Source organism: Zeugodacus cucurbitae, chromosome 2 (assembly GCF_028554725.1).
Source record: "Zeugodacus cucurbitae isolate PBARC_wt_2022May chromosome 2, idZeuCucr1.2, whole genome shotgun sequence".
Lineage (NCBI taxonomy): Eukaryota > Metazoa > Arthropoda > Insecta > Diptera > Tephritidae > Zeugodacus > Zeugodacus cucurbitae.
In genome coordinates, this window is record NC_071667.1 from 31,053,564 (window position 1) to 31,065,543 (window position 11,980).

At 33.3% G+C, this 11,980-nt stretch overlaps 2 protein-coding genes across 4 annotated transcripts; one reads left to right on the plus strand and one right to left on the minus strand.

Moving 5' to 3' along the window:
- Nucleotides 1-1,458: 1,458 nt before the first annotated feature.
- Nucleotides 1,459-6,975, plus strand: LOC105215733 (probable cytochrome P450 313a4). Its single transcript, XM_011189819.3, has 8 exons — nucleotides 1,459-1,813; nucleotides 5,055-5,252; nucleotides 5,319-5,501; nucleotides 5,562-5,637; nucleotides 5,697-5,823; nucleotides 5,897-6,052; nucleotides 6,113-6,539; nucleotides 6,635-6,975. Exons 1-8 carry the CDS (start codon nucleotides 1,663-1,665, stop codon nucleotides 6,793-6,795), a joined length of 1,479 nt encoding a protein of 492 aa, XP_011188121.2. The 5' UTR covers nucleotides 1,459-1,662; the 3' UTR covers nucleotides 6,796-6,975.
- Cyp313a4_3 (probable cytochrome P450 313a4) lies at nucleotides 6,966-10,859 on the minus strand. 3 transcript variants are annotated; one of them, XM_054226067.1, is made up of 8 exons: nucleotides 9,697-10,344; nucleotides 9,421-9,583; nucleotides 9,096-9,281; nucleotides 8,301-8,370; nucleotides 8,071-8,185; nucleotides 7,824-8,006; nucleotides 7,331-7,751; nucleotides 6,966-7,270 (listed from the first exon to the last, which is right to left on the minus strand). In XM_054226067.1, the coding sequence occupies exons 2-8, from the start codon at nucleotides 9,521-9,523 to the stop codon at nucleotides 7,089-7,091; spliced, it is 1,260 nt and encodes a 419-aa protein (XP_054082042.1). In that variant the 5' UTR covers nucleotides 9,524-9,583; nucleotides 9,697-10,344; the 3' UTR covers nucleotides 6,966-7,088. The 3 variants fall into 3 exon arrangements, with proteins under 3 accessions (XP_054082042.1, XP_011188122.1, XP_054082043.1); XM_011189820.3 differs by having other exon boundaries at nucleotides 9,421-9,624; nucleotides 9,697-10,343; XM_054226068.1 differs by lacking the exon at nucleotides 6,966-7,270 and having other exon boundaries at nucleotides 7,424-7,773; nucleotides 9,421-9,624; nucleotides 9,697-10,859.
- Between the last annotated feature and the right edge of the window lie 1,121 nt (nucleotides 10,860-11,980).

Consider the following 11,980-nt stretch of genomic DNA (forward strand, 5'->3'; position numbering starts at 1 on the left):
GAACCGCAGGAGGGTTGCTAAAATGGGCGAAATCAGACCTAAAAATGGCGAAAACCGAAAACTTTTAAAGGTCATAACTAAGCCATGAATAAAGCTATAAAAGTTATAAAGGATCGCACTTGGAAAAGACATATCTGGATGTAATTTTTATTTGAAAAGTGGGCGTGGCCCCGCCCATAAACAAGTTTTTTGAGAATATCTCGCAAACCAATAAAGCTTCATAATCAAAACTTTCTGCACGTGTTTCCCTTGAGTACCTGTTTGCACACCATAAACATTGATATAATCGGCAAATAACCACGGCCACCTCCCATACAAAGGTTAGATTGAAATTTACTAAAGGTGCGTTAACTCACTAACGGAAAACGTCAGAAATACTAAATTTTACAGGGTTATAACTACCCCTAGCTCCCATATAACATAATAATAGGGTTTTCAAAAATACGGTGGGCTTTATTCCGCATATATCGGTTAATATGTGAGATATCTTAGCAAAATTAAGTGAGCGTAAGTCTTCGCCGTAGTGTACCTTGGTGGTGCAAATGAGTGAAATTGGTTCAGGCCCTCATATACTAGTTCCTATAGGTTTTTTCAATAAGAGCATTATAATTATAAAAAATGTTAATGTATGTATGTATGTAAATATGTTTTGATAAATTACGATATTATAATATAAATATAAAACAAAAGTAAATAAAACGAATTTGGAAATTATAAGGTAATCAGTACCCAGAAATCCTCTAAACTCACAAGGCACAAAGAAATAATTTTCACATAAAAAGGTCGTATTAATATGTCATGTGTAAATTTTAATTTTCATAACGGAACTATGTATGCATATACAAAATAAAATCGTCACTCACAAGCTCGGAATTAATTAAACACAAATAAATAAACGACTAACGAATATATCGTATTTAATTCGCTGATTTTTTTACAATTCCAAATTCTTATAATGGAATGTTTTCGATGAAACACCATCACTACTTAATTACTGGTATTTGTATGCGATGTAGCATTGCCAATTATTCTCAGAAGTTCGAATTCGTCGAACCAACTACCTATTGTTTTAATTACTTCGAACCTTAGTTTGAAATTTAGCACGAAACGCTCGTTTCATACATGCATGTACATAGATATGTGTGTACACCGCATAGGTGGGCATTGACAAATATGTACATACATACATATGTACGTGTTTGTATATATTAATATTTAAGCGTTTCATTGTACAATTCATGTTCATGCTATTTATTAGCTGAACGCACATTTAAATTATTACAATGCAGATACCGTTAACATATTTTCAATGTGTACAAATTTCAAATATTATATAATATTCGAACAATATTTAGAATTAGGAACAAAAGACAATGGCAGTGTAGTGGATGTAGAATGCATCCCTGATGATTATCAAAGCATGTTGGAAACAAAAAAAGTGTGTCCGAATTATCGAATTAGTACTGTAACATGTTCTCGTCCTCCTCTAAATGCTTTCGAGAGCGCCGAATTTTACAATATCAGACATAAATCAATCAAAATAATTTCGCACACGATATTCGCACACAAAGTGTTGACGGCTCCGTAATCGACACATCGCGACTTGCGTGAGTTTCAATTCAGCTAAGAAAGTTAGACAAAATTATAATTTATTGCCAAGCCATGATATTGTATTTTTTTACGGGAACTGTGTTGTTATTTTTTATCTATGTTTTGTGGAGACGCAGAGAATTTTATAAATTAATATTGAAAATGCCTGGACCGCTGGGTTTACCCATACTGGGCATGGCCCTTCGGCTAATAAGGAGAGAAGGTAACTTTTCAGTTGACATCTTTATAAAAAGTTTTGGAGATTATGATACCACAAACACAACATTCAAAAAACAAAAAAAGAAAGAAATTGTGAAACATAAAAAAATTGAATTATGAAATTAAAATATAGTTTATGCCAAAAAGCTACAATTTTGTGAATTTGCTGATTTTGATCAATTTTACGCCGTTAAAATAAGTACTACATTAGTATTGCACTGGTATTTAAAATATTGTCAAATTGTTACTTAAGTACGTATGCAGAAATTGAAATATTTTTCTTTGCGTTTTGATGGCATTTGAATTCGATAAGCACACCATTTTAATGTAGTGTGATTTAAATCTATAAATTCGGTGAATCATTATTGCGAAAAATTATTGTGAAATTTACAATGTGTTTTTTTATTTAAATTCATGAAGCATTTTTTTAACTTTAAGGGGACGACATCTTTTTTAAGGATTTTTTAGATTTTTTTTTCTACGACCAGTAAATATATAGAACTTTAAGTTTATAATCATTTATTAACATATAGTGTGACACTTCCATAACTCGAACTTTTATAACTCGAAGATCTCCATAACTCAAACTATTGAATTGGCAATACCGTTTAGAAATCAAATTTCATACAAATTTCCTTATTCCTTCCATAAATCGAACTTTTTGACCAGGGCGTAATACAAAATCTAAAATTTTACTATCGACGCAGTATGTACATAAAACTTTTAGCGTAGTAAATAAATAAAACTGTGTATAAATCTATATTTAAAGCTTAAAAAAATATATTTTTTAATGAAAAATTCTATAACTCGAAGTCTCTCTAACTCGAAGTTTTTTTGTGGATTATGGTGATTCGAGTTAGAGGATTTCCACTGTATTTCGATAGTATAAATATACATTTTAAGCTAAATACAAACACTCCCGCCTCGAAAAAATGAGCTCGCTCTTCCACCACGATTTCGGCTGATTGACTTATCGGAAACAAAACATATTAGCGGCTTTGTAATCTGTAAGCTTAAATTCATGGAATACACTACAACCAAATGAATATACAAAAAATTTTTGGTAGACATTTGAAAAAAAAATTGCGAATTTTGCTTTTTTCGGTTTTTGCTATAAAAATAAATATAAAATTTTTTTATTGATAATAGAGCATTTACATATGCTGAGTGCACCCAACAAATTTCAAGTCATTCGGTCAAGCCCTTTTTGAGATAAGATTTATGTAGGAAAGTTTTAAAAAAAAGTTTTGAGAAAAACGCGTTAAAAGTTTCCAACTGCCAAGAGAGTGCTTCGAACAGTTTCTTCTTCTAACTGATGTATCTTTAAAACGACTTTTTAACTTAACTTTAAAAATAACTTTAATACCGTATTCTAGAAATGTTAAGAAATCAGTTTATGATAAAAAAAAAACAAGAAACAAGTAAGGAAAGGCTAAGTTCGGGTGTAACCGAACATTTTATACTCTCGCAATTTATTTATTTAACTTTATTTATATTATATAACACACAATTTGACCCACATATTCATCATATATATAAAGTCCATTGAAAGTTGGAAACCCTAATATTAGGTTAGAAGCACCAAGGTCCTCATGTTCGATACATGGGGCCTTGAAAACCTATGGTCCGATTTCGGTTATTTTTAGAATGGGGCTTCCACACTATAAAGGTAGTATTTGTGCAAAGTTCTGCATCGATATCTTCACTAGTGCTTACTTTATATATTGTAAAGTTAACGATTCAGATCGTCTTCAAAGTTCTGGTATATAGAAAGTAGGCGTGGTTGTGAAGCGATTTGGCCTATTTTCACAACATATCATTGGGATGTAAGAAAACTATTACAAACCAAGTTTCATTGAAATCGGTCGAGTAGTTCCTGAGATATGGTTTTTGACCCATAAGTGGGCGATGCCACGCCCATTTTCCATTTTGTAAAAAAATCTGAGTGCAGCTTCTAACTGCCATTTTTTATGTGAAATTTAGTGTGTCTGGCGTTTTCCGTTACTGAGTTAACTCACTTTTAGACTCGTCTCGTCACCCTGATTACCCTGATCATTTTGATAAATATAACCCTATATCTAACTCGTTTAGTTTTATGACTTACAAACAACCGTTATGTGAACAAAACTATAATACTCTCTTTAGCAACTTTTGTTGCGAGAGTATAAAATCGTTAACTTCCGCTGTACCGAAGCTAATATACCCTTCACAGGTGCATTTCTTTTAGTAACTATGTGTTTAATCAAATCTAAAGACGTAAGAAAAAGTAAGTAAAAAAAAAGAAAACATTTTACTAATTCTTTTTAGCCGGGTTGTTTGCTAGAAACATAAGGTTATATAGTTAACCGATCTGAACAATTTCTTCGGAGATTATATTATTACCTTAAGCAGTAATTCATGTCAAATTTCGTGAAAATAAGTAGTGAAATGCGGAAGTTTTCCATACAAGCCCTTGATTCCGATCGTTCAGTTTGTATGGAAGCTATATGATATAGTGGTCTGATATCGGCAGTTCCGACAAATGAGCAGCTTCTTGAAGAGAAAATAACATCAGCAAAATCTAGTTCATATATATACAGACAGACTGAAGGACATGGGTAAATCGACTCAGTTCAACGTACTGATCATTTATATATATACTTTATAGGGCCTCCGACGCTTCCTTCTGGGTGTTACAAACTTCGTGACAAACTTAATATACCCTATTCAGGGTATAATTACATGGGATGACAAATACAAAAATGCAATTCAATTTGAAAGCGAGTTACTGAGAAGTTAAAAAGAATCAAACAAAATCATTGCTAAAATGTATCTTCCTACGAGACACGAGAGAGGATCCGACCCATATAAGGAGTGGGAAGATATTAGAATGTCCGCATCGCAGCAAGTTAACTTTCTTAAAAACATACAATATTATTTTGTACCGGCATCTTTTCTTTTTTGATGAATGATGCTGTATGAAAATAAAAGTCAAGCTTGTTTTGGCCAATTAGAAGGTCTATACTTTATGCACTATTAAGGGTATAATTGAACAGGTGTTACCTTCGTTTACTGACTACAAAAGCAAAAGTGAGAAATATATAGATTTTCTATACTAGAAGATCAGTTTAGTAATATATTTCAACGATTTTTCATGAGAAATTTGTTTTTTTTTTATCTTTCTAGCCAGCACTATATTTAAAATTTTTGCAGAAAGTCACTGGTCAAAACTGATAAATGTTATTTACAAAATCCATATTTTTTAGATATTTTAATAGCTTTCTATGAAGTAGAGCAAAAGTATGGACACACTTTCTTTTCATGGCTCGGACCATATCCCTTTTTGGTTGTTAGTGATCCACAAATAGCACAGGATATTTTAACTTCTCCTCACTGCGTTAATAAGAGTTTCATCTATAGCGCGTTGGATGATGGCGCCGGAAGAGGACTGTTTAGTTTATCAAGTAAACACTGCATTTAGTGAACTAGTTATTAGATACTATTGAAACATGTTCATCAATACTTTTCAGATCCAAAGTGGAATTTGCACAGACGTCTTTTAAATCCTGCGTTTGGACACAAAGTTCTTCTCAATTTAATGCCCATATTCAATCAGGAAGTGAATAAACTAATTAACACGTTTGATATGCTTTTAGCGGAAGAAGTCGATTTAACGAAAGTCTTTCAGAATTTTACATTAAAGATTGCGGCACGTAAGTTCAAAAATACATTTAATTGAAATTATGTTCGTACAACGTTATGATTGACTGTAGAAACGACAATGGGCGACAAAATTCCATCCGATGGTATAAATAAATTCGATGAAGGATTGTTGAGCTGTTATAAATGGTAACAAGCGCTCATTTTCATTACCAAGCGAATGAATTAATAATTGTCAACTATTTTAGTGTACAAGACTCCATGACCCAGATGTGTTTTTCACCTTGGTTGAGTTTCAAGGCATTCAATTGTTTCTGGAAAAACCGCGCATCCTATAAGGAGGCAAAATCGGAAATTCGAAATTATATACGCAACGTAAGATCTTTAATTAAAATTCAATAATTTATAAAATGAATGTTTCCTTTATGAAACTAATCAACAACAACAGTTAATAACTCAAAAGACCAAAGACGAGCCTGTATGCACGGAGAGTAAGACGACATTAGATCAAAATATTTTTATACATCGTGCTCTTAATTTGGTACAAAGGGGTCATTTCGATTGGCAGAACGTTGAAGACGAATGCAATGTCATTGTGTTTGGGGTGAATATTTTAATTTATGTTTCATTTCACAATTACAAGTTTATTATAAACACTTGATAGGCTTTCGAAACCACTTCAAACACGCTCATGTACATATTGATACTGCTAGCAATGTTCCCACAGTATCAGGATAAAGTATTTGACGAAGTCTGGTCCATTTTCTCCAGTAAAGATAGTAATGAAGTCACCTACAGCGATACACAACAGATGATTTACTTGGATATGGTGATTAATGAAACGATGAGGGTGATGGCGCCCGTGCCATTGGTGGCAAGACAAACCGAACACGAAGTTCGTCTAAGTAATGGTGTTGTGATTCCCAAAGGCTTGCAAGTAGCCATCGATATTTTCAATATGCATCGACGGAAGGATATTTGGGGTCCTGAAGCATATACTTTCAATCCGGATAACTTTTTACCATCTAATTTAGACGGTAAACGTCCTTATGCATACATACCATTTACCAAAGGCATTCGGAACTGCATTGGTGAGTATTACTTCATAATTGTCTGACACAGAGTCCGTGGACTGAATAAAAAATATGGTTTAAATATTGTTATTGATAAAAATGTTTTTTTTCAGGTTGGAGATATGCTCTGCTGTCAATGAAAGTAACTATCGCTAGATTGATATTGAAATACCGGTTTTCTACAACATTCGAATATCGAAACTTGCACTTTGTCGAAGACATTACAATTAAGTTGAAAGAAACACCGCTTCTACGAATACATGAAAGAAATTAAAATTATCTTTGAAAATCTTAACTTATGCCTCACTTCCAAACGACGGAGCGCAGAATTGTATTTTCGGGGAAAAACACACCCGAATATTCGTCAGAAAACTTGCTACTAGAGATAACTTTTTAGAAGACGTAGAAATGATTCTGGGTCCCCGCATCTGTATTCGAGCATAATTACTTTAGTACAACTATTTTATATATTATAAAATATTTATAAAAATTATTAAATACTTTAAATATAATAATATTTTGTAAAAACATTTAAAATATCAAAAGCATCCGGTTCTCTTCGCATTTTCAGTTAATTCTCTCTAGGATTTTGTTTCTACGGCATATATGCAGTTTGGGTTCTTCTACATACCTCAAGCTAATATGATCAGAAAAGATAAGATCCTCATACCGAAATGTAGTAGTAAACTTGAAATTACGTATCAAACCTAAAAGCATTACACGCAAAACCATCTCAGCATAATGCCAACCTGTAAAATATAGCGAAAGCTAAAAATTTAAAATAAAGCAACAAAGCAAATAATATTTACCGATACAGTTGCGGGAACCTTTTGAGAATGGTATGTATGCACAAGGGTGGCGTTTGCTATTGTTTTCTGGCAGAAAATTATCGGGATTAAAAGAGTCGGCGGATGGACCCCATAAGTCTTGGCGCCGATGTAGAGTGAAAATTGGTATCATTACTTGCATGCCTTGCGGAAAATCTATGCCATTTACTGTAACATCCTTGACGGCTTTTCGGCCAATAAGAGGTATTGATGGCATAAGTCGAAGCGTTTCCTTAATTATCATGTCCATATAAGAGAATTGCTTGAGGTGTTCGTACTCAATGCACGTATTTTCGGGAGAAAAAATTTGCTCCGTTTCCTCGAAAAGTCTCTCTTGTACATTTGGATGCGTAGCGAGCATTATAAGAATTGAGTAAATTTGGGTGGAAACCGTATCGAATGACTAAAAATAAATATACATACATCTAAGCTATATATAAGTGAGTAAGTAAATGAATATAGCTAAAAGAATTACCCCGGCAATAATGGTTTTGGTTTCGTTTATAACATCGTCTTGTTGAAATAAGCCTTGATCTTGAAATTTGAGTGCACGGTTTATAAAAATATCTGTATCCTTTCGTATATTGAACTCATCCGACGTTGTCTTTGCGCTTTTGCTGCCAATAGACGCGTTTGCTCTTCGTTTATCCTCAATCAACTGTGTAAATACATATAGAGAATTACATTTAATCGATATTAAGATTCACTCATTAAAATATTACCGTTTCTATGTAATCTCTTATAAATCGTTTCGTTCTAAAATATCTTGGCGTATGTATTAAGAAACCGAGTTTTAGTGTGGAAAACATGGCTCCATTAGCGACTTGTTCCAACATGCTTTGAAAAACATATAAATATGTTGTTTTAATGAAAGTTCTGGCATTATAAGATTTAAGAGTTTAAAGCACAATGAGATTAGTTATAGTTTAAAATTGATTTGCGATTTACTTACTAATTAAATCCGAAAACCATTTCGCTATGATTATCGTTTCCTTTGTAAAGGCCGACCCCCATCGTGGTTTCTGGAAAATATATGTAAATGCAGTTAGCAAATCGAATATTGCTTTGTTATAAAAAAATAAACAAAACAAGTAAGAAAGGGATAAGTTAGAGTGTATATAAGCTACATTATATCCAAAGTTATACAATCACTTCATTTTTCTAAGATATATCACATATTAACCGAAATATAGAGCTTAAAGCCTACCGGAAATTTGAACAATGGGAGATACATTATATTCCTATTCAAAACCAGCGCAAATTATTATCAAGAAAATACGTCTTCTGTATTTCAACAAAATGGATATTTACCAATATTTTCAGTTATGGTTATTTACCAGAATCAGTTGGAGAAATAAATGTTTGTTTTGTTAAGTAGGCGTGGTTATGAACCGATTTTAATATATATAAGTGTTAATGCACATTTAGTACTTTTCAATATAATTTAGGTTTATTCAAGAACGGACCGATGGATAGGTATCCGTATCCCTTTGGTATATGCATATATATTTATATACAACGTGTTCCGAGAAGTTGTTTAGAACTTGACTAATGGGACAATATTTTGAAAAGTAAGTTTGCTAAAGCCCCTTTTGTTTGCTACTGAATTAAATTTTAGTATTGCATCAAAACGACAGTCCTCTTAAAAAATAATTTCATATGTTAGTTCTTAACTCAGTTTAGTTGACTTATGAGCATATTTTCAGTTTTTAAAACACTATTTTCTTTTTGTATTTATTAAACTTACGCATTGCCATATCTAAAAATGTTCGTTTTATTATTTCGAATACTTCACATTCGCCGTGTCCAACGCAATCATTTAGTCTCTCCACCAAGACATGAGTGCCATCCTTGAATATTGGTATAAATTGAGTGATGGTTTTGTGAGTAAATGTCGAGTTCATGAGCTTACGATTATGCTTCCATTTTTCGCCTACAGAACGAAACGTTAAGGATATATAAACAATTAATTTGATGCATTCCTTGTCATTATATGCATACATATGTGTATACCTATATATCTTGGGCAAACATATATACTTTAATAATAAGTATAATATATTCTTTATTACCTGAACTAGAAATGAGTCCCTTTGGAATTGCATTATCGATGGCTGAATACATTGTTGTCGATTTATCCATAAAACTATTCGAAGCGAGTATTTCTCTTATCATTTTCAGATCCACGGTGACTAGAAATGGTTGGGGCCCAATCCATGCACAATACGTCCAACTCTTAAATTTAATGAAGTATGATTCCAAAACGTATAGAAACTCTATTTTATATAAGGAAATCAATTGTAATTCGTGCAATATGTTTTCATTTCATTGCTCAGAAAATTCCTCACTTTTCATTGGTATTAATTGATATGCGATTCCCAAAAATGGCAATCCTCTTGCTGTTGGTAATTGAGTGGTTATGATATGATAACGGTTCCATTTAAAATATTTCACATAAATCAATATTGAACACAATATAACACACAGATAAAATAACACTTTGCATCCTCGGTAGCTTAGCAAAATTTCCTTCAACTGCATTTTTTTTTAATATTCCGAAACGGCTCGACTTACAGTTAACTATCTATCTGCGCGCATTATTTAACAGATGCTTTTATACTTATTCGAATGCATAGTATTCTGACTTTTGAGTAAGTGTCCAGAGTGCAGATTACTGACATTGCAACCGAAATAAAAAGTACTGCATAAGTGTAATGCCAACACGAGTACAATAACGGTTTGTGAGCGGAAACGCGGTTATTCAACTCCTGAGAAAATACTAGTATTAACCCTTAATCAACAGATGTGAGTTGTACGTGATGACAAAATATTACTTCACCGCTCATCTTTTATCATATCATATCACAACTGCGGAGACATTGTTAACGAATTCTTGGAACAGGCGGGAACAATATTTACCTTAAATCGTAGATTCATATACGCTTATTTCCTAATTCTTAAACTAAAGGAGTTAAATATAGGGTTTATATACAAAACTGATTAGGATGACAAGTAGAGTTGAAATCCGTATCTCTGTCTGTCCGTCCGTGCAAGCGATAACTTGAGTAAAAATTGAGATATTTTAATGAAACTTTGTACACGTGTTTCTTAGCACCATAAGAAAGTTGGTATTATAGATGGGGTAAATCGGTTCACAACCACGCCCACTTCTGATATACATAGCGCAATTTTCTTTCCGAATGTTTTACTTTATAATCTACAAATAAAGCACTAGTGAAGATAGCGGAACTGAACTTTGCACAAAATTATAGCATTTATAGTGTGATATCGCAGAAATCGAACTATAACTGTTCAAGGCCCTAGGTACCGACACCAGCATCAACACCGATAGTAATGTCAGCCTTGAAATCCAACGCAGAATCACTCTTGCCAACAGGTACTACTATGGACTGAGTAGGCAATTGAATAGTAAAGTTCTCTCTCGACGAACAAAAACTAAACTCTACAAGTCCCTCATCATTCCCGTCCTACTTTATGGTGCAGAAGCGTGGACGGTGTCAATATCCGATGTGACGGCACTAGGAGTTTTCGAAAGAAAGGTTTTGCGGAAGATTTATGGTCCCTTAAACATTGGCAACGGCGAATACCGCAGAAGATGGAATGATGAGCTGTATGTGTTGTTCGACGACATAGTCCAGCGAATAAAAAGACAGCGGCTACGCTGGCTAGGTCATGTTGTTCGAATGGACGAAAATGCCCCAGCTCTGAGAGTTTTCGATGCAGTACCCGCTGGTGGAAGCCGAGGAAGAGGGAGACGTCCACTCCGATGGAAGGACCAGGTTGAGAAGGACCTGTCTTCACCAATTGGCGCCTAATTGCCAAAATGAGAGATGCGTGGCGCGCTGTTGTGGACTCGGCTATAACCGCGTAAGCAGTGTGCCAGTCAAGAAGAAGAAGAAGATACCGACCAAAATATCGATAAATCTTTCATGGATTGTAAAGAAATTCAGATAATATTGTTTTCGTTATACTAGTGGACTTTATGCCGAATATGTGGGTCAAATTCTGTGTAATCTTAATACAATTGAAGTTTGCAAAAGTATTTGTAAATTTTCGGTTACACAAAATACTGAGGCCATAACACAAGGAAGCAATCAAATTTATTGACTTGGGATGTAATTAGTATGAAAGTTAGACATCTTTAGATAAAAATTAAAAATATTCAAAAAGTAGTATAATTTACACCCTCGTTCCTAGTTACTTTTGACCGAAGGCAACATTTAACTTATTTATCTCAAAGTATATATGTACATTTTTTAAAATCCTTTTTTCGAACTTCGAATTCAAATTTTTTTTACTTATGACTTAATCTACTGGAAAAAAGTAGTTTGGTCCATATAAGCTTGACGAAAAGGTTTAAAATACCATTGAATTATGAAGAAAATTTACATTGCATCCATATTTTGGTAGCTAAATCCTGTAATTTATAATTATTTTTTTAAAAAGTCCTTATTTCGAACTTCGTAACCAAATATTTCGATTTTGGAGGCTTACTTCGAAAATCCGAGAATACAATTTTTTTACTTATTTTTTTACAATCTCCCGAAAAAAATGTGTTTGGTCCTATACCCAGTCGATTGTTGTACAGAGTAATGAACTCCTCTTATACAA